At 41.2% G+C, this 23007-nt stretch overlaps 2 protein-coding genes across 3 annotated transcripts; one reads left to right on the top strand and one right to left on the bottom strand.

Moving 5' to 3' along the window:
* The first annotated feature begins 2299 nt into the window (after window positions 1-2299).
* On the top strand, window positions 2300-3843 carry DUSP28 (dual specificity phosphatase 28). The gene is made up of 2 exons (XM_009948273.2): window positions 2300-2647; window positions 3709-3843. The coding sequence occupies exons 1-2, from the start codon at window positions 2300-2302 to the stop codon at window positions 3841-3843; spliced, it is 483 nt and encodes a 160-aa protein (XP_009946575.2).
* A 2060-nt stretch (window positions 3844-5903) lies between these two features.
* On the bottom strand, window positions 5904-19584 carry LOC104344196 (claudin-15). 2 transcript variants are annotated; one of them, XM_009948271.1, is made up of 5 exons: window positions 19365-19584; window positions 10496-10660; window positions 10263-10344; window positions 7369-7479; window positions 5904-6003 (listed from the first exon to the last, which is right to left on the bottom strand). In XM_009948271.1, the coding sequence occupies exons 1-5, from the start codon at window positions 19582-19584 to the stop codon at window positions 5904-5906; spliced, it is 678 nt and encodes a 225-aa protein (XP_009946573.1). The 2 variants fall into 2 exon arrangements, with proteins under 2 accessions (XP_009946573.1, XP_086324205.1); XM_086468079.1 differs by lacking the exon at window positions 19365-19584 and adding an exon at window positions 14926-15142.
* Window positions 19585-23007: the final 3423 nt, after the last annotated feature.

Below are 23007 nucleotides of genomic sequence, written 5' to 3'. Positions count from 1 at the left end.
CTCCTTGCCACATTGCAAGGAACTGACATGTGCCTGTCCGATGAGGAAAATCCCCAGCAGTGACTGCAGAAAGGCTCCTCATCTGCTCCACAGCATCATGGCCGGGGAATAAGGGTGCACCATGGAAGTGCTGAGCTGGGCGAGAGGCAGTGCCAGGGAGGGCCTGAAAATCCTGGAGACTGTGGCTGCAGGAGAACCCGAGGGCCCTCCCCACATTGCTCGGGTGGGCAGCATCAAGGTGATCATTTCTATGTGATGATTTCTCTGCCAGGGTGATGCTCTCTTGCTGAGCTTTCTCCTTTCCGACCCCAGGGACCCAGCCTGAACCGTGCCTCCTTGGCCCAGCAGAGCCTTTCTCCAGCCAGATGCCCTGAGCCCTGGGTGAAGGAAGCGATAGGGCAGCAGAACGAGCCCGTGGGCAGCTGGGGTGTGTCCTAGGTTACAGTGTAAAATGTGCCAAAAGGAAAAAAAGTATTCTATTACCATCTTCAGGAGCTGTTGAGACCGGGTGGGGCGGTGCTCCCTGCCTCCCCCCTCTGGACTATCTCCTGTTAATGGGCACAACAATGCCTTATCGCCTGACCCATCGATAACTCACTCCTGGACTATCTCCTGTTAATGGCCCATCAAGGAACTGCCTCACGACTCCCCATGTGAGATGCTCCGCCCGGGGGGAAGGAGCCAAGCAGTCCATGCCAAATAAAAACTGAGATTTCGAACACCCTAGCAGCCTTCTTCCACTGGATTCCCAGAGGAGCTTTTCCCCCCACTGGAGTTCCAGAGGACAAGAGCTACCTGCCTACCACTGGACCTTCGGAGGAAGACCAGACTCTTTTACCTGATTGCTGCTTCAACAGAACTACATCCATCGCTTCAGGAGGACTGCAGCCATCATCTTATCGGACTGCTACTGCCACCCTAACAGGGTGTCAGGTTGTATTTCTGACTCTGTCAGTGTAAACCAGTGGGTTGTTTGTTTTTTCCCTGCCTTGTGTTATATATATATATATATATATATATATATATATATATATATATATATATTAGTAAAGAACTGTTATTCCTATTCCCCATATCTTTGCCTGAAGGCCCGTTAATTTCAAAATTATAATAATTTGGAGGGAAGGGGGTTGCACTTTCCATTTCAAGGGAGGCTTCTGCCTTCCTCCGCAGACACCTGTCTTTCAAACCAAGACAGGTGTGTGCCGAATGGCAGGAGGGGATGCCGTGTGCCTGTGCTCATGGGAGCCATCTCCCTCGGCCCCAGAGCTACCATCTCTCTGGCAGGCTGTTACTGATGCATATGATGGCAGGCGTGCAGCAGGTCGGCTTCCCTCCTTCCATGATGGAATAAAAGCTCATCCTCATTCCCCACAGCTGATTCCTCACTGGCTGGCATTGCGTTTCACACCAATCCTATTAGTCCATTCCCTGCGCTGTGGTAGCCCAGGTTAATCTTTGTGCCAGCAGCAACTACCAGTCACAGGCTCCTTTTTGCATCATGGCCAGAAAGAGAAGTGTTCAAGACACTCAGCCCCACAGGCAATGTACGAGGAAGTGGCAGGTACCTGTGTTGAGCCCTGCAGCACCCGCCCAGCACCAGCTGGTGTGGCGTTCCCCCAGCCGGGCCCATGGTCCCATCCCTGCCCGGCCTTCACAGCTCAAATGCACGGCCACTCACTCACACATAAAATACTCTCTGCCCTAGTGCCACACCAGCAATTTTACTGAAGGCCAGAAAAATTAGCACTATTGTGCTTAGCTAGCCTAGAAAATAATTTTCTGGATATTCGAAAGAAGCTTTTGTTGTGGGTGAGGGGCAGCTAGAGGATCTGGCAGTGAGCTGGAGGTGATCAGCTCGATATTGCACCATTGCACCAATACTGCATCAGTTCTGACCCCAGCAGCAGCCTTCCTGTGAGGAAGACAGGGGTTTTAGCTTGTTGTAAGAAGCTGCTATAGGGGTAGGGACTGTACAAATCCACTTGTTTTGCAAATGATCTCTGATCTCTGAGCTCTGAAAGTGTTTTTAGCTTTTTTATAAATGCAGCTCTTGGGATCCAGCAGGCACTAGGACCTGCCGGAAGCCTTTACACCCAAGACTGTACAGCATGGATAAATATAGCACAGCCCAGCTGGCTTGCAGGGCAGCACGCCCGAATGCTTTGCTGGGGGAAGGAACCCGCACCCCGACCCCGCCAGCGTCCCGCCACACCGGGGCCGTGCCGTGGAGGAGGCGTCGACCTGGGAGCTCTGCAGTGGGGCAGTGGTGGCGGTGACGCTGCAACCTTGGCTGCCGATGCTCCAGCTCTGCAAGGTCACGGCCTCGCTTCTTGTCAGCAACACCAGGGCAGCCTGCAACGAGGACTTGCTCACGCGCGAGGGAGTCACCTTCTGCATTAATGTCAGCAAGCAGCAGCCGTTCCCCAGCCTCCAGCAGGTCCGGGGCATACGTGTACCTGTGTTTGATGACCCAGCTGAAGACCTGTATCGGTATTTTGAAGAGTGCAGTGATGCCATAGAAGAGGCTGTGAAGAGCGGTGGGAAGTGCTTAGTTTACTGTAAAAATGGCCGCAGCCGATCAGCTGCTATTTGCACCGCTTATCTGATGAGACACCGAAAACTCTCCCTCAAGGATGCCTTTGAGGTATTGTACTTGTACACAGATTTATATTTAGACCTCTTTTGGGCAAGAAATGCAATGCTTGTTATGAGTAATGATGATTTCTTATAGAGTTATTTTGGTGCTGTCACCTGTATATTAGCAGCTACGTAGATATTCAACATTTGAATAAAAATTCCACTGTAAGTTTTTTTCACTCCCAACTTGGACAAATAAGCTTTTGGTGTGAGGTTTCTGGGACAAGTGTAAGTACAAATGCAAATAGGCTTTAAACACTGGTGGCAAATGTGTGAAGGTGGTTGGTTTGTGAACATTTTGCTTACCATTTGCTTAGTGGTGATAAGTAAAGTTAGAGACATAAAGAAAATGAATGAAATGGATACAAGTGTGCACGGAAGTTGTTTTGCAGGATTTGCCTGTATCACCCGTGTGACAGCTCAACACAGCAAGGAAACATCATCTGTTGGGCCTGCTGAATAGCCAGGGACTAGCTAGCTACGAGCTGTGGATGTTGTCTACCTTGACTTCAGCAAGGCTTTTGACACTGTCTCCCATCACATCCTCATGGGTAAGCTTAGGAAGCGTGGGCTAGCTCTCCAGCAGTCCCTTCCAGCCCCTATCATTCTGTGATTCTGTCATTCAACTTTATCAGGAAGCCCATCCAGTACATAGGACTCACGCTTTACGATATTATAGTCTTCACCCATTTGGTAGATCTATCACTTAAGTCTCTACTTTAGACAACTGTTTTGCTCAATACAAGGCAGAGGCATGCAGATACGTGACCAAGTTTCATGCTATCTAAACATGAGTGGTGTCACCACGCTTTGTGAGAGACACTCACATTTCCAGCAAAAATTCAGCAGCTCCTTTTCATGTCTTTCCCATGAATCCATTCTGTAACAGGAACCACATGCCAGGAGATCTCAGCAAGCATAGACTGAAGTGAGCTCACCAAAATAGCTGTTTATTATTCCGTAGCCAAGTCAAAAATCAAAGTAAGTCTTCTCAAAAGTCTAAGAGGAAAAAAAATCAGTTTGCTTGATACCTGCCCTTGCTCCTACAATGTCTCTCCTTTTTCCTAGACTGTGAAGACTGCCAGACCAGTAGCAGAACCCAATGCAGGATTTTGGTCCCAGCTGCAGAGATATGAAGAAGATTTGCAGATATCAAAGCAGTCTGATCTGCTGAGCAGAGGACTTAAAAATAGCAATGTGTGAAGACATTTTTAAAGAGAGTTAAGTGGCTTGCTATAGATTTAAAAAAAAAAAAAAAATTACTTCATGTATCACCTACACATAAAATGCCGTACTCCCCAGACTGAGTTGATATAGTTCATTAAATTCGCTCAGAGCATTACCATTGAAGGTGCATGGGGAAGGGGCAGGTAAGCGGGGGGGAAATAGCAGAAGCAGAAAATGATTGGAAGGACTGTGAACTAACAGAGAAAGTCATGGCATCTTCACCATTTATTTTTCCCCTGAATGACAATGAGCACGATAACAATGTATTGAACAAATAGGTGAGTTACCACACAGGGATTTCACTCTTGTATTTTAATTGAACTTGCCAGTGATGTCACTGATGCCAGAAGAACTGATGCCAGACCAAGGAAGTTCTGAATTTCTATATCTCCCTTACTGGAACATAATTCATGTTTATGAGCTGACACAACCTTTGGTGGGAAACCAACACTGCATCTGCTTAGTTTCTGCCTGACTTCTGTGTTTTCCTCACGTTCAACTAGCCTGAAATACCATCATAAAATCACCTAAAAATCCAGAGGACAGAATATACAGATGATGGTAAGGAGTTCAGCTCCCACCATGCAAGTTAACTACCTTTTCAGCTTTTGAAATTATTCTCCAAAATACCAAAGCGAAGATTTTAAAAACAATAGTTGATAGTGGAAGGAGGAAGATGACATTGGCAACCTAAACCCATCCTAACTCCTTTCAGCTTTACTTGCTAAGCCTAACAAGAGCTATCAGTGCCCAATTCGTGCCTTAATGTGTCAGTTTACGTGTCAGCCCATATCTGCATGCAATCAACATGGCTAAATCGTTTCTGCTAAGACTGTTTGCAGACTTAGCAGACTGTGAAATTATCTATTGGGACATCAAGGAAGCTGCGCAAGACTTCTAATACCAGATTACAATTTTTATCATAACATATTAAAAGCAGAGAGAAACACCAAGGTATTTTTGTCAAACTGTATCAATGCATTTGTAATTTAAAAGTGACAGGTTATGAAACCTGTGAACCTGCAGTGTGAAATTCCATTCCATGTTGCTCAAAGCATCAATATGAAGTAAAGTTAGCTCATCATCTGCGTAAGTGCTTACACAATGTAAACATATGCTCCCAGCAGTGGAGTCATTCAAGGCAGAAATTCTAATGATGGAAAAATGATGGAGAATAAAGCCACTGGGGTATTACATGAATTAGACAATTCAGATGCAGTAAAAGTTCCCAAAGTTAAAAATTGCTCAGAGTTAAAACAGGATTGTTTTAAAAGCTGAAAACATACAAATAAAAATAAAAAATTGGGCATTTTCACACCAGATGCTTTCTCCACTCCCAGCTGTGTTTGGTTCATGCTGTATCACTCAGCTCTGGTATGTGCATTACAACCAACAAGAAAGTTGTACATCTGTGGATTTGGAGGTGAGTGGTTGTTAGGGAATTTTTTTTATAGCTTTTCTAAATCTTGACTGTCATAAATAATATGAATTTCAATCTAACATGAGGCTTTAAGCCCACAGTATATAGACTATATCCTTATTAATGGCCAGGATACCATTCATCAAAAAATCTATTTTAGTCAGTCTGTGGAATAAAGTTTATTTCCTGTCAAAAGCTAAAGCTGCTGAACAAAAGTAGGAAGCTAAACATTAATGAAAATACAATACATTTCTAACTGTGAGGCATATTAACTTGCAGTCAGCTACAGCATATCATTTCCGCGTTTTTGAGTCAGCTGAAATAGAAACAGTTGCTCTTGATTGTCAGGATACACTGCACTCTGTGGTTAAATTTTACCAGGCTTCTCAGCATGCAGAAAACCTTCATGGTGCAGGATTTCACATCACAACGTTGTCTGTAGAAATCTATTTATGTTTGAAAACCATTCCTATTTACACTGAAAACCATACCTCCTCCTTGTACTGCTCCAAATTAAGATGAAAGATCACAACTTGGAAGCGGAGCCCTGGAAGTAGTTCACTTCTTTATTCGAGTTCATAACCTACTAATGTTACAAGTGATGTAAAAAGTAAGTTTAGACATACTCTTTGTTGCTTATGACTGTCTCAGAGTTTTTGGTGTAAATGTGCTGCTGATGCGCTGCCTGGCCTGCTGAATATGCGTATTTGTTGCAACTGTAAATTAAGAGAAAAGAGATACAAAATAACAGGTATTACACACCCGTCCACAGTTTCAGACACTGAGGAAGTAACTCATTCAGGTCTGCTTCCAACCCACATACTTCACAAAGGTGCAGAAATTAGAGGCCTATTGTTCTCATCAGTCTTATAGCTAAGGGGAAAGAGATGGACTTTTTGTCAGGCAACACAGCCATCGCTCTCTTGAAGCCAGAAACACACTCTGGATTCCTAACTCTTCCTTGAGGCATTTTAGTCAAGTCTCTAAATCAGAAGAGAACCTAGACCTTAATGCTTTTGTGCAAGCTGCAGTTTTTAATACAGTAATCAAGATGATGAGAAATGAAAACAGCATTATCTTCAGCCAGCCCCTTCAGCTGTCATTCATCATGTTGAACTTCTGTGTCATACATCAGTTTTACCTGATTTTCAAGATATTTCGGGATATTTAGTACTTTGTATCGAAGTGTGGTGAGCAAGATCTAAAGTCCAATGTGGCTGATAAAATATTACCATAAAACTTAAATGGCTTCAGATTAGGCAATGGAGTTTCAGAGGAACACTCTCAGGTATAGTGTGTTTTGGCATAACTTCCCTAAGATTAAACACAGCAGCAGTGAGCATGCTTCTTCCTTCTATGTTATCATCCTCTTAAGCTTAGCCAGTACAGCCTCCAAGCCATTTGGGTTCTTCTGGGTAGACATGGACCTCTGCTGTTTCTGACAATTTCGTCCCTCTCCTTCAGAAATGCAGGACCTTCTGCATGTGTGAATAATTTAAGATAGAAAAAAAGATCCAGGAGGCCAAAAATCTCAACTTTTCTGATTTGATGCACAACAAGACATTTCCATAAGGAACAAGAAAAAAATCATATGCGTCTAATGATCAATCGGATATGCTTTGGGAAGGAAATGCCATTACATTTTCTGCAAATTAAACGGCATTTGAATATTTCGATAGTAGTGAGTATTGCAGAGAAACTTGCTTATAATACACTGTATTCTTTGATATGCTTTTCTTTTGGCAATAAGTAGTTCACTCTTTCACTGAACATTTTCATCATGTAGATCTCAGAACCCTCAGCAGTACCCAGAATTACCAAAAACCAGTTATATGTGGCAGCGGATGGCAAAGTATCAACAAGTACACTACCTGGGATGTACAAGTGTTTGATACAGCACCCCCTGCCTTCACAAACAAGTCTGTGGCATGCCATAGCACTGAATTAATAGGTACAGTTTCCTGTTTCTACTTTATATGAGTACTGATTTATAGCAGGGGGTGAGAAAGAGAGAACAGTATGCAGACAGAAAATGGCATATAACTGACAGCTACTATTTCAACTGATAAATCCAAGATTACCTGTAATCCTGTTTTTTCTTCCCTTTGCACGAACAGGCCAGTAAGATCCCACCAAGCATATAAAGAACAGATCCAGCCCAGCCTAAGTACAGAGCATCTCCTAGTTCATACCTGAAACACGGAAGATTTTATAGAAACAGCATGTAACAGAATCAAAAAGCCATTCTTTTAGACTCAGCGATAAGGTGCACAAATTACACAAGCAAAAAAATCCCAGTCTGCATAGAAAGCAGATAACAGAAAGGTACTTCAGCAGACAACAGAGGAGACTAGATCTGGCTTTCTGTCTGTTCAGTAAAACTCTTACATGTGTATCTAAGTGCTCTGCCAAATTAGTGACAGTACAGACAGTACTAAGCAACATAAAGATAAGTAGCAATAAATACTTGCGTCTATTTAATAAATTGTTGATAATAAATGATAATAATATTGCTTCTGTGCAGTCCACAACACTTGTTTTGCCCTTATACTGGCTGTGCCACTGAAGTAATTTTGTGAAACTGAATGATTCGGACATTACTGTCTGTGTCATGAGAAAAGGCTAATCTTAGAAATCAGTTTTCTATGGACACAACACTAGATCACCTACAGGTAGCTCTTTGTATAGGACTAGTTTTCAAACTTATGTATCCTAAAACATATTCAGCACTCTCTGTGATTATAGGACTGAAATACATTTATGAATAGTCCCAGGTTGAAAAATAATAGCTCCCCATTTTACTGTACAAAACTACACTTTTCAGGAAACACCCTTGTCCCATCCAAGAAATTCACTGGTAATGAATTTGACTCAAAGACTAGACACCATTGACCCTGGGAAAGTCTGGCAGGAGTTTCACAAAAAAAGGAAAACAACTTTTTGTGTTCAGACAAAGACTATACCCACAATATGGCTGTACCTCTGTAGTCTGAGGTACCTAACATAAAGGCAAAATAAGTGTCATGAACTGTGTAGAAGGTATACTGAAGCCGGATATGTGTGTTTTCTTTCTACTTGTGAACACAAAATCATTATTTAAAAGTGTCGAGGTTTCTGACTGCAGAAATAATGGCTAACAGGAAGGTTTCAGAAGTTTATACAGGTTCACTGCTCTCCATGTTCTCGTTGCACGTTGGAGCCGCAAGGTCTTCACTGCTTTAGGTGCTTTCCAAACATGGAACAAGGAGACAACAATTATCTCAAAAAAACAGGAGAACAAGTTGCTGGAGGAATACTAAGGAACAATCAGAGAGTGTTGGCCAGTGCATGCAATCATCTCTGCTCCCTAGTCACCTGTAGGCAGGAATGCTGTAGGTGTCATACCAAAGGAAAGTGTATAGGAGGGATCTGCAGGATAACAGGCTGCCTTCACAGCTGTGTGAGGAAATCCTCTAAGAATTAGTAGAGGTTAACTTTACTAATTTGCAGAAGTCAGGACAGAAAAAGGCAATCTGAAAAACCAGATTTGCCAGTCTCTTCAGAGTGAAGATCAATACTGGCCTGCAATTGAATTTAACGCTGTCTCACAGAGTCCAAGGAGCACAAACTTCCTCAAGAGCATGTCTGGCTTTACCAATGATCAAAGTTAATACACTAAGAGCTGCGTAGTGGATCGATAGTCTTAACATGAAGTTTAGATATTACAAAAAAGATTTCTTTAGCTACTGAATGCAAACAAGCTGGTAACTGATTAACATGCATTGATGCTGAAGCCCCAAAGCTATACCAGATAACTATAAAACTCGCTAACTATCCCACTAACTGAAATTCCTTATCAACAGTTGTTTCGGTCCTCTAACGTATTTATTACCCTTCATATAATTCTCTCAAGGGGATATAAAACAACAAAAAGTATTCGCAAGTGCAATTTCTTTGTAAGTGCTTGTTTGAAAACACAAGGAAAACTGACAAACTTCAAAAGCAATTGCTTCAAGTACTTTGATTCATAACAAAGCACTTCACCTCTGACTTCCCTGAACGGATCCTCAGGAGGAAACTTACAAAACACTTCAAATATGACCCTAGCAACTAAAGACTTATAGATTACTGATCTAGAATTAGATACTCAGTAGAGGTACTGGCAAATTATGAATGTCCCCTTTTCCCCAAACCACTCTGTTATGTTCCACAGGCAGCACATTAGGTTTCCCTCTCCCTTTTTCCCCCTCCCTGAAGGAGAGGCCCAGTCACCTCCACCCTTGTTCCTCATTGCTAAATCTATTGACCTAGATAAGGTGCCATAAGCAGGCATTTGGTTTTGAAGACTGTTGCTTTTATATCAGACAAGAATAAGGGCTTTTATACCTCGAAACTTGTTTGTGCGCAACTGTATGAGCTGATAGTCCCACAAACTTTGCCTCATTTGAATTCATAGGGCAACAGATGTTGAGCTGTTAATGCATAGTGAAAAATAATTTTTTACTTCTTTAAGACAAGCAGCACACTTTAGCAATGTTTCTTAGCTATCTGCAGGTCACTAGTACCCAGTTGGAGCTGGTTTCTGCATGCTTTTTTCATTTGCTTGTATGTCTGAGGCATTGTATTCTAGCCATAGCTAGAATTTTGTACCTCTTTCGGTCTAAATGCAGAGAAAAATTAAGACTTTTACCTCTTCTCCTTTGTAGCACTGAGATATGCACTTAATTGAGTCTCACAAGAAAATGTAAACACAGTACAGAAACCCCTCAGGTGTGGGGTTGATATTCCCCACACATTCACTAAACCTTCCAAAAGTGAACTCTTCTCCCTCCCCACCAACATCTCTGAGGTGAAAAGATTCACTGAAGACAAATTTTTCCTCCTGTAGGGCTGGATAACGGGACTCATTCAAGTTCTGAAACTCTGGAGCAGCTGAGGTTAGTGCAACTGTCTGTAACACAGGATGGAGTTTAGCATGACAGATCTTTCAACTTACTTGGTTCCAGCGTACAATGGGTCAAAAAACTGAGCAGTAACCATCGCAGCATACCAAGAAACAGCCACCATGGAGCAAAGACCTACCAGCAAAAGTTTAAAAAGCACACAGGTGAATAATTCCTTTAACGGCTGTAACAGCTTTAAACCAAGAACAAGTGTTCATTTCATTTAGTCTAGCTGTGAAAGCAATACAAAGTATTGATAGCACTCTCATTGCAGCCTCGATATTACCTCCTAAAATAAAGAGAAATCCTCCCGTGACAGTAAACTTCATTTTTACATCTTCAGCACTCAACCCAACATTTGTGCACTTCAAACCAAGCAGCGAGAGTACTGTAGCTATGAATCCCAAAAGGATGGATGCAATCATCAAGGCACGGCATGCCTGAATATGAGCTAAGAGAGAAAAAGAGAAAACAAATCAGGATCTATACAGAAATTAAATTAATCTTGTGCTGGAAAAATAAAACTGATCAGAGGGAATGATAAAATTAACAGGAGCAGTAATGAGTGAATCTTGTCCAAATTTGTTATTTGGTTCAGGGAAGCATCCAAACTCTGGAGTGTTTAGCCTTCAAGTTGATCAGATTTCAGAGTTGAACTACACTGAAACCATATAAGCTTAGTAAATCCTCTTGGGGCTTTAGTAAACACTGAAATAGTATAGCAAGCCCTTCATACATCTTTTAAGTCCTGTTAAAACACGTAGCAGTATACATGGTCATTTACAGGAGTAGAAATGTCTCCTACTAACAAGTCCTGGTGACTTCCTTACACCGGTACAGCTGAGCACACAGGACACCTCTGAACTCCAGGTCCTAGCCAAGGGGCTCTGGAACTACAGAGGAATTGGGAGAATGTGCCAGCTTTGCTACTTCCAGTGAGAGATGGAAAAGAAAGTGCTCCAGTTAGTGGTGCACTTTAAACTCTAATTCGGGGTAATGAATGGGAGTCGAGCGGATCTGAGAGCTGCAGCACTCTTCTCCTCCTTGAGACGTATTCAGCCATCTGATGTAGCTAAAGATGTCCCTGCTCGCTGCAGGGGGGGTTGGACTAGATGACCTGTAAAGTTCCCTTCCAACTCAAACTGTTCTATGATTCTATGATATTCCTGCAGAGACGTTACAGCTGGTATGGGCATGTTAGGGAATTTGGTATGCTGATGACTCTGTGTCATTTAAGTTCCTGGTCATCACATTTATTTGTACAAAAACCAGGACCAGATTATTAACCAGCCTAAGAAGGAAGGTCAGACAGGGACTTTGGAATCCTTTAAAATGGCACCCTGTATTTGGCAGATTCCAAGTCAAATGGCACTTTGGCACCTTTGTTACGAGATAAACATGCCAAGCGTCACCCATCCAGCAGGTCTTGGCTGCTAACTTTGTTGGACTCAGTGATCTTAAAGGTCTTTTCCAACCTAAATGATGCTGTGATTCTATGATTCTGACCACACATCAAAAAGGGTCTGAACTGGACTGCATCTGGACAGTCGCATCATTGATGCTAGCATTCAGGCTCTTGTTCCCTGATCACCTCCATGTCCTCCATGGTAACCTGCTCTCTAGCTCTGTACTGGAGTGAGCCCATAGCTCTCTAGACAACAAAAATTAGGCTCAGAAACAGGAGGCAAAGTGACATTCGCACTCAGACTCAGCAGGCTGTATAGCTTTATGTGGCTTAACAATACCGGTCCTGCAAGCTTGAGAGTTATCAAAGGCAGTAATAAGCAATCGTGAGATAAATATACAGAATTAAAGGATAACATTGTTTGAGGAATTAATGTTTTGTTAAACACTAATTTTACAGTTTTCAGTGAAAAAATGCAGGCAATAATAAAAGTGAAAAGACCCCTCTAAGTACCATTAACAGTTCAAGGCTTTTGCCTGCAGAAGATACCATTAGGACAAGCACTCAACTCCAACACTGCTTTCTAGTTTGGGATCTTAGAACATGGCAGCAGGAATTACCCATAGCAGGGCTCGAACAACTTACATTTCAGGTCTTTGGGACTCCTGCAGTATTCAATGGGACTTCCCATATCTTTCCAGGACATACAAGCACACCCTCAGGCTAACTGCTTGCAAGCCAATGGCTATATCGTTTTAACAGAAGAGCTTTCATACCATATCTTCTTTGTACCACAACATGATAACCTCAACAGCCTTAACTGAGGAGCTTACTTCACAGTCCAGAAAGCTCAATTTTTTGTTGTCTTTATCTTAAAAATCTTGAACAAGATACAAAGTCAGTTCATTTTAGCAATCAATACTGATTATAAGAAATTGTCCCAAAATTCTGTCATTGGAAGAAATACCTATGGAACCTTAAAAAGAAGGGGGGAAAACAAACAAACAAACAAACAAAAATAGTTTAAAAAGCATTTGGCAACTAACTAATTGGTTTATGTCAAATGTTTGATCTGGCTATGACTAGATAGGTAGTGCTTGCTATACATAGTAGCCAGTCACGGTTTCAATCTTATGCAACTAAAAACGTCCTCACTTTAAATGTTTGTGATTTGGCTAATGGCTTGCTGAAATCAAAAGCTTTAAATCTGTTTAAAAGAACCAAGTCTGATATTTCCTATGGACAAAACAAAAGCCAGAGGAATACCACATAGCTCAGCTGCCAGTAAGGAAACCTCCATGGAAAATCTTTATAGTCCTTCTGATGAGAAGTAACAAAGACACTTTTGTTTTTCTTTTCTTTTTTTCCCCCCTCCCACCAATCCCTGGCCTCTTCTGCAGCAGTTTCAGCTAAGTTTCTAAACAGCAACTTGAAACATGAAACACCTAAACTGACCATAATAATTTTTAGTCTGCCTTGGCTCATATCTGCAACTGCTACAGACATTTCTTGGAGGCCCAACTGTTTGCTCAGCCCTTGTTGCTACCAACCCCTCTTTCTTCCTCTTTCCTGCTTTGCCCAACTGTCCTCTTGGCTTCTTCTACAACTCACTGTCTTCTAACTTGCTTCTTTTTCGGTTCTCTTTTCTAAAATCTTTTTTTCTCTACAATTCTGCAAGCTGCTTTTCTCTTCCCATTCCCCCTGCCTATACCCCTAAATATACTGCCATCTTCTCAACAGCATAACTGATCTCTTTAACAGGTCAAATTTAATCTTCACAAATTCACTTTCAGAGCCTGGTCTATTCATTTACTTTCTGTCTGGCCCCATTTTTTTCCTTCCTGCTGACTCCATGTTGTTACCTTCAGCTCCCCGGAGGCCTTGCTGTTGCTTGCTTTGCTTTATCTTTTGCTTTAGCACATCTACTCATGATACCCTTTTCTGCCCCCCCTGCCCTTTTTCTTTAAAATCCACTTTTTTCACAGTAGCTCTAAGATGCTGACCTGATCTTTGCCCACATCTGCACACGTGGGAGCTCTATGACACCCTCAGAGACAACACCCCATGTAAACACATCAGTGACAAGATGCTGCCTAGAGTCAGTGGCAGTAAGTTATGAACCACCCCTTGAAGTGGTTTGTACATGAACTAAACACACGCTCAGACGAGCACTCTGAGGAGGATAATGTCCAATGGACATGATCCTGCTATTGCTGAGTCCAAGAAGTTTAAATAGGGTTATGTTCCTCTTAATACAAACGTGCATTTTAAAAACAATTGTTAGATAACACTGAAAGATGAAAACAACAGATTATTCCCTAAATACTGGACAAAGACATTTTCAGAGAATTGCTGTGCTAGTGTCAGAGCTGGTCAACAACATCAGTTTATTTCAGACTGAGAGAGAAATTGAATTTAATACTCGATTCCCACTAATGCTATATTACAAATTCTTCAGATCAGGAGTATCCTCCTACCTATGTAGTTTAGCCACCTCCCAGTGCAGATTCAACTAAGTAGGAAGGCATTTTTATTCTGGGATAAGTATCTACATACTGAGTTATTAAAAATTAATAAAATCTAGCTTTATTATCTATAAAGATGCTTACTATCCACAGAATATTGTCTTAGTTGAGCATTTGAGGACAATCCACAATTCTGCTGAAGACTGATACAGAGCACAGGAGCCAGCAGATCTACATTTCCTGATATTTAGAATCACATCCAACAAGACATCAGTTAGCAAGTCCTGACAAGTATATTAATTTTTAACATACACTCATTGCATAACTTATAATATATTATAATATGTATAACATATACTCACTGTATTTCTTGTATTATCTACAATTTTCAGTCTCAACACACAAAACCCACTATCACTTCTTAGTTATAAATAGTATTTCTTACTTATTATATGAAAAAACTCCAGCTACAGTACATTAGCTATCAAGTATTTCAAAAGAAGCTTATACAATAATTCCAAATAGACATAGAACTGTAATAAGATGTGTTAAAAAAAAAAAATCTACTAATTCCTCCCACAAGGTGCTAGAAAAGAGATTACATCATATTTAAAATGCCTATTAAAAATAAATCCTGGATCAAGAGACTTCATTTGCCTTATTTTATAGCCTTTCCTAATGTGTTTAACACATTCTGCTGCTTAAGAGATTTTTATTGTTTCAACCCACAAAGTCCTTCTTGGCCAGTTATTTCCCAGTACTACCAGACTACTAAAATGAAAGCCTTTGTGCTTTTTCCCAACAAATTTTTAAGCAATGTAAACAAGACTGCACAAAGTCACATACCAGGCAGTGCAAGCATAGAGTCAAATTCTCTGCAGTTGGATACTCCAGTGCTGTCTTCTGCACAGCTCTTCCACAGGTTTTCAAACAACGTAGATGTTGTGATCACACTACCATATATACTAGAGACTTTCCAGTAATTATTCGGCAAAGTAGCTCCAACAATTGCCCATCCACCCAAGCACAAAAGAAAACCAACAATTTCCAACGCAGCAGTCATGCTTGTGAGTAGTAACAGTTAAATACCCCTATAATTAGATTACAATCAAGTGAAGCCTTTCAGAAGCCTCCTTGCTGTTTTATCTCTGGGTTTCACTCCGAAATGAGGCTACCTTTGCTCTTTGCTCAACCCCAGAGATAAGGCTTACAGTGCATGACAATAAGAAGTGGGAGCAGTTCATGATAAAGATATTAACATTTTTTTTAAATGACAATATTAATTCTTTTTCTAATGAGAATTGACAAAATGAGCCTATTCTTAGTCTCAGCCTAGAAAGCCCAGTAAGTATTTCTACAAAATATCTTGTATGAGTGATAATATGGGCAAATATTTTATTTCTGTCTCTCCTCTGAACTCATCTAGGGTTTACAAATGACTAAAATTGTTTGTAATTTTATTATTGATCTCAAATCAAAAAGCTTTATTGTGTTATTTTCTTGATGACTCAAGCATAAAAAAGCTTGAGAACAAGAACTTTATCCTCTTGCTAGAAAATTTAGCACGTTTTTTGGAGTTATGGTCATAAGTAATCAATAACTGTACTGCCAGCTTCTTTCAGGAAGGTTAAGTCTGTGGATGAGTGGTTTCCATTAATATTTTACAGTCTATTAATCTATAGTTAAACACATTCAGTCTTAAAAATAGTCCCACTGACACTGGAATTGTAATAACGTATGTTTCATGGAAATTGAATACAAGGGAATGAATGAGCCAGTGTGACACACATATCTCAAAAGGAATAAAATGATGAAGGAAAACAGCTATATGAAAAATAATACATATCAGCTGATTGCATCTGTTTGTCAGAATATCTTAGTATTAAAAAAAAAACTATTCTAGGCAGAGAAGCATGTTAAACCTGGTTTACTAGCTTCTGCTCTTGACTAGACGAAATCATAGACTTGATTCACATCACCCTCTAATGTTAATACTTTAAGCTGCTTGTGTATCCGAACAGGGTTAACCATTTCCTGCAGTGATAACTTGCTCTTATCTCCAGGAAATGGAGTCAGAGTTTCTTCATAAAATAATCCTGCTATGATGCAACATGGTAACAGATTCATGGCATTTACATAAAGACTACCGGAAGGATTAGCCACTGAGAGAGTCACAACTTGCCCATAACAGATATCTGGGGTTTTTTCCCAAAATTCACTGGGCACTTCGAGCTGATGCTGTAGGTTGGTAGGTTCAACTGCAAAAAAGATACCCCAGTGCGATCGCAACTTTTTTGCTCCCTTAGCAGCCAAGAGGATCATTGCCGTTGATTTAAGTAAGATGTGGCAGCACATCTGTTTGGCTGCAAATCCTGTGCAGCTCCATACCTGTGATCTTCTAAAGAAACTAGATGGTGTGTGGTAAGAATTGATCTTTTGGGGTGACACTTGCAGAATACCCTCTTTCTGCTAAGTCACTGCAATTTGAAAAACGGCAGCATAGTGAAATGAACCCACTGTACCAGTACACTGGTGTATCTGCATCCCATTAAAAGCCCTTTGAAGAGTTTCAAATTAATTTATTCATACACAGGCGCTGCCTTCGTGACCTCAGTGGTCACTTCTGCTGGCAGCACTTTCAAAGTTTAGTCTACTGGAACCTTGAATCAAGTGTCCCCAGATTTTATACTGCTGCCAAGGATAAAAAAACCCTAAGAATTTCATTTTTTTAAAAATATCTCTTTGTAATTAAGAAAGCAATTTCAAATGGCACTCATAAAACACACATATATATAGAAAAGGTAAAGCTGTAGACCTGGAATGAATGAGTTTTTCCTGTATGGCACCATATTTTAATCATTCCCTTAAGAAAATCACTCTTCAATGATGTTGAAGTGCATAGGGTTATTCTTCACTAAATTTCATAAACTGTGTTTTGGTAAGCAATGGACATAACAGCAAATGCTGCTCTGCAGGAGGCTCTGCATAAGCAGTGTAAAAGAGTTGGTGTTGACAGCTTCACATGAACACCGTCCATGACTTGGGAGCTTTCCTTCAGACTTGCTCTAACACAGCTGGGCGAACTGAATGCTCCTCAACGGCTGGAAGTCTGGAGGTGCATTCCTGGGGCACATTTCCCTACTTTGCTTCTTCCATGAGGAAACAAATTTGCACACCCCAGAGCCACTCTGCAATGCAAACCAAGTGCAGTAAATGGGAATAACTGGAAAATTCATTACAGAAGTGTACTCCTGATCTAAGTAAAATGCTTACATAGCCATGCAGATGTGACCATTTATGACCATAGCAGTATATGACAAAGGAGAGTAATTTCTCCTAACCCCTCTGATATTCTCAAAACAGATCATTTTTGCGTGTATATGGTTGGGAGATGGTTCACAGGCGGAAGTAGTGTTTTTATATATCAGACCAGGCTGGGAAAAAACCACTGAAAACATTAACACCTTAAATATTTGATCAACATGGGCTGTATCTTTTTGATCACTTCTGTAGATTTGTTACAAAACCCAGGAATGCTGACTGAACACTGTGTGAAAAGAAACAACCCTCAGTTACTCTGCAGGCAGCCACATGACATGCCCATCTATTGTCATGAGGAACCCTGCACTGATTTTAGGGGACACACAGTTCTTTGAACAGCTGAAGAGGATCCACTGAGCCCTGTTAATCAGAGGTCCTCTCTTCCAATTATGAGGGCCACGGGAAGGGAGGTAAGAGAACCCCTGGGAGGCAACTGATTCTGTTCCTGGGGAATATTTTCTTTCCATGTCGGTGGTGATGAAACTGCATTAAAAAAAAAAAAAAAGGAGGCTGTCCCACAAGCTGACTCTGCTTGTCTCCATAACAGGGCTGAAATATCTGTTTCTCCTTGTTACATGAGGCAAGGCAGAGCTGCCACACCATTGTAAGCATCCATGTCATCTTGCTACCACAGTGCGAGAAGTGAGGGGTTAGTGGCCTTATCTCATGACTCTAATTTCCAAAAGGAAGTCTTAGAAAGGAGCAGAACGGGTACCAGAACAGTATGAAAAGCTGACATCAACACTGACACAATGAGTATGTTTTTAAAATCCTTGAAAGACTAGTATTAACTTCCTTGGGAGGCTACAAATTCTGGCCTCATTACAGGATGATGGTACTTATTCTTAAACTAGCATCATCATTGTGAAAGCTGATGAAGCCACAGAAGCCAGGGCCCTGAGGAAGAATCATGAATATGCTGAATCTTGAGAGTTAACACTTGAGGGTCAAACTCTCACATTTTAGAGCTCTGCTTTACAGTTAGGCAGCTCTGATTGCAGTGGAGTCCATGTCTGTGTCAAGAAAAACAAGCATTCATAGTCTGTGAGATGTGGTATTTATCAGTTTTGAACACTGTGCATCGAGAATAAATCAGCTGGAAAGAGTCCAGACAAACAGCAATGACAGTAATCAAGGATCTATAAAGCAGAGAAGGCTTGAAGAAATTATTCCATTATATAACTCATAAAATGACTGCACAATACTGAAAGTTGTAAAAGAATAAACACAAAGTTCTGTTTAAGACGTAAAGCTTAACAAAATATCAGTTTTCAAAGCCTGTTCTGTTACTGTGCATACAGAGCTTTTTTAAGAACTTCAGTGTCAGTCCTTCCTAGTCCTTTACCATAAAAATGGTCTTTACAAAGGATATTTTTTAAATCCAGAATAGTCTGAACAAATAATTTTCCATCCCTACAAAGACAGTTCTTCTCTTTCTATTTGCAGGTAAACTACCCTGCTAGCACGGTCTACCTCAGAAAACACAAAGTATCAGTCACACAGACACATTTAAGTTTAAGCTGGCCACCTCTCAGAAATTCCAGAACAAATACACAGATTTAGCACAAAGTATCAAACAAGTTCTGAGAAGTCCTGGCTCACACCAAAGCACAAACAAGTACCAGCAATCATTGTAGTAAAGAATTAGGCCGAGTAAAAGGATGCTATTTCTTCCAAAACAAGAAAAAAAATCTTAGATTCGTTGTATATCACCGATACCTCTATGTCAACACAGCAGAAATGGCAATAAAGCCACAGCAGGTGCTAAGATGAATTGTAGGGTGAAGCATATGGGTTTCGCTGGGGCCCTTTAACCTGTCTGCAAGTACTACAGGACAAATCCTGTCCATACAAGACCCTCTGTGACAGCCACAGCATGTGCCGTCCGATGGCACTAACATGTGGTCCAGAAAGGAATAAAACTACATCCCTGGATTTTATGTACATACTTCATACACACTTACTGTCTGAACTCAACATGCAGGGAGATTTCTTGCACTGTACTGATCCCAAAGCAGTTGCTGCACAGTCCATCCAAAGACCTTCAGAAATCCAGTCTGCAGTAACTAGCACCGTTGCAGTGTCCGAAATTTTCCATCTATTGGACGTGGTAGTAATGAGCGAAATGGTGAATCCTGCTAAAGCCAGCAGCAACACACAAATTTGTAGAGAAGATGATGCCATTCTTCTGACTGAAGTTGTTTTCAAAGAAGCCTCCCAAAATTTCTTATATTAGAAACCTGTTGAAACAGTTTATGCATGTACAGTACATGCAGTTTTCTTCACACAAACCTGACCTATGAAAACATCAAAAAGATGCCTACCTACAAAATAATTTATGATATAAGGGAATTGTAGAACTGGAATCTAAATCTCATTAAATAATTGGAATACTTAAATATTCTATGACTTCTGAGTATTTTCTTAGAAACACTTTTAGTACCATAAGTATTTGCCACAAAAAAATACCAACAGAGCAAAACCAGAGGACCCAACCGAGGAATCCTCTAATTTGAATTTGCCATGTTTCATCCATTCTTCACTTGTTTGCTAACTCACAATTATTTTTAAAATAAAACTATCAAATGCTTTAATAAATGATTCATCTCCCAATTATGATGCCTATCAATACAAATTTAAAAGAAAATAAATTTTGATACTCACGTTTACGGTATGTTTCTAACCTGTTTCATCTACCTTCCTGGTAGACACTAGTCCCAGCACTTTGTGAGAACAAGTTTGATTAAACAAGTGGATGTTTTGTACTCTTTAGGACCTTTCCCCCCATTCTAAAAATCAAGGACCCAGGACCAAAGCTCTGCCCAGCTGTTGCACAAAGGCTCAGGCATGGCTTTTCGCTACAGCGAAATTTCAGTGAAATGGACAACTCAGATAAGAAAATTGCAACAAAATCATGTAAGTTAGTACCAAAAAGGCTCAGATTAACCTGGCAATCATTGGCTTCTAATTTGCTTTGTCAGTGCCACTGAGCTGCCCACACACCATCAGATTCCAGAGCAATACAGAAAAATATTATTACAATTTTCACAATATTTTACTTGAAATGTTTGTTGCACTTGTCACCAAGACACTGTTTTCGTGAAAGGAGGCGTGTGTCCATATAAGAAAAACAATTGAAGAGAGGATTTGTTTTAGGATGCAGCTCACACTCTGAAGGAATACACAAATTTTCTGCATTAAGAAAAAAAAAAAAGAGAAAATGAAAGAATGGTAAACCTCCTCCCGTAATCATTCATTTTAAATGACTGCAACATTCAGAATTTATTTGTACAAGGGAAGAAGGATTCAGTTTATTCCACTCTTAAAAATGTGTTTATTCCACTATAAAATTTTATTCTCACATTGAGGAGGGACCATTTGTTTCTCAACAAATTGTATAACCTCTTCAAAACACATCTAACTGTCAACAGAGTATATATGAAATAAATGGTAAATTTAAATTAAAGAACAAATTCAAGCAGACCTCACTCCACATGGGCAGGCCAATAATCCAAGTGAATATTTCCACCTACTACATAGGTATGACCCATGGAATCATAATTCATTCCTAGCAGTGAGGAAAAGAAGAGAAAATTTTATGCTCTGCACCATCACTACGGATAGGACATATGTTAAAGTTGTAAACACAAACTTCTCAATAAAATACAGTAATCTAAAATGTCATAATTTTCAAAGTAAGGTTTCAAAGAAGGAAGCTTGGAAACTGGATTTCACAAATGCAAATTGACAACCTTGCTCCACTCTGGCCCGATTCAACCATGTTATAGCAGGACTACAAATACCACTGCAAGAGTCCTTCTCCCACCCTTGAAACCTCTGTCTTGTATTAACGCACCTGTTAGAGATTACACAACATCCATGAGCTCCTCACTGTGGGTGAGTACTCCTCAACGGAAAGGTGCACATGTGGTCTGAATCTAGATGCTGACATTTCCATTCAATACACAGGGAGATGTAAAGTGGCAAGAAGAATAAACTTTAATAGCGTGGTGCACAGTGGGCCAACTGAAAGGTCTTTTATTTTCCAGAGCTTCTTAAGACAAGCATGCAAAGAAAACTTTTACTACTTAGAAAGCAAAGCATGCAGTGCTGGTATTTGAATCTTTAGGGGCCAGGGATTTGGTCTGGTGTTTGAATGAGGATTGGGAGGCTGGTGATGGGTCAACAGGCCACACAAGGCAGTAGCACAGAGCCTTAGAGCCTCTGCTGAAATGCATGTTTTCCAGTGGGTAAAAAAAGGGAGAGTGGGGGAAAAAAAAAAGGTGTGGGGGGAGGTGTCACTGTTTACTTGTTTAAAAAAAACCCACAATTTTCTTTATATTCTTTGTATTTCTGGTGGCATCTTAGCCCTGCAATCAGTAACCAGTGCAGACAGACACCTGTCCTGTGGATCACGTTAACAAATATACTGTGATTTCAGCCATGCCCCAAGGCAGGACAGACCTCCCTGGCTCCCGGCCCTGCAGCCCAGAATGGCTTTGGAACCACTTTGCTGCTGTTGTTCCTCCTCACCTCACCTCACCTCATCGTCCTCTTCATCTTCCTCTGCTCCAAGGAGCCACTCTCACTCATCCCTTGCTTACCATACAAAACCCATGGGACAGTCCAGACAATACCTTACTCCCTCTGGGCCACTAGTCACACACAAGACTGCGGTCCTCATCCAAAGGCAGTGCTGATTTCTTAACACTCTTGCAGTTTTAACCATAAAAGTAATGTCTCTGAAACACGTTCCTTTAACAGGGTTAGAGTTCACTAATAGAAAACATCTGCAAAACAGGAACTTTCAAAAGCAAACAGCTTGTTACTTCAACTGACATCACATTCATCCTCCTCTTTCAACCTGTACCACATACACCCTACCCTTCAGCACTTGGTTGTACTCGCTGCCATACACTGCCACTGTTTATAGATTTTGACACTGTCCTGCATAACATCCTTGTCTCTAAATTGGAGAGAGATGGATTTGATGGATGGACCACTTGGTGGATAAGGAGCTGGCTGGATGGTTGCACTCAAAGAGTCAACAGCTCGATGTCCGAGTGGTGATCAGTGACGAGTGGTGCTCCTCAAGGGTTGCTACTGGGACCGGTGCTGTTTAACATCATTGTCGGCCACATGGACAGTGGGATTGAGTGCACCTGCAGCAAGTTTGCTGACTACACCAAGCTGTGTGGCACGGTGAACACGCTGGAGGGAAGGGAGGCCATCCAGAGGGACCTTGACAGGCTGGAGAAGTGGGCCTGTACAAAGTTCAACAAGGCCAAGTGCAAGGTCCTGCAATCCTTTGGGTTGAGGCAATCCCAAGCACAGATATAGGCTGGGCAATGAGTGGATCGAGAGCAGCCCTGCGGAGAAGGGCTTGGGGCTGCTGGTGGATGAAGAACTGAATATGAGCCAGCAACATGTGCTCGTGGCCCTGAAAGCCAACTACATCCTGGGCTGCATCAAAAGAAGCACGGCCAGGAGGTTGAGGGAGGGGATTCTCCCCCTCTGCTCTTCTCTGATGAGACCCCACCTGCAGGGCTGTGTTCAGCTCTGGGGCCCTCAGGACAAGGAACACACGGACCTGCTTTAGAGGGTCCA

This window comes from Leptosomus discolor, chromosome 7, assembly GCF_034619465.1.
Source record: "Leptosomus discolor isolate bLepDis1 chromosome 7, bLepDis1.hap2, whole genome shotgun sequence".
In the NCBI taxonomy this organism is placed as follows: domain Eukaryota; kingdom Metazoa; phylum Chordata; class Aves; order Leptosomiformes; family Leptosomidae; genus Leptosomus; species Leptosomus discolor.
This window is presented reverse-complemented; position numbering and strand designations above follow the sequence as displayed.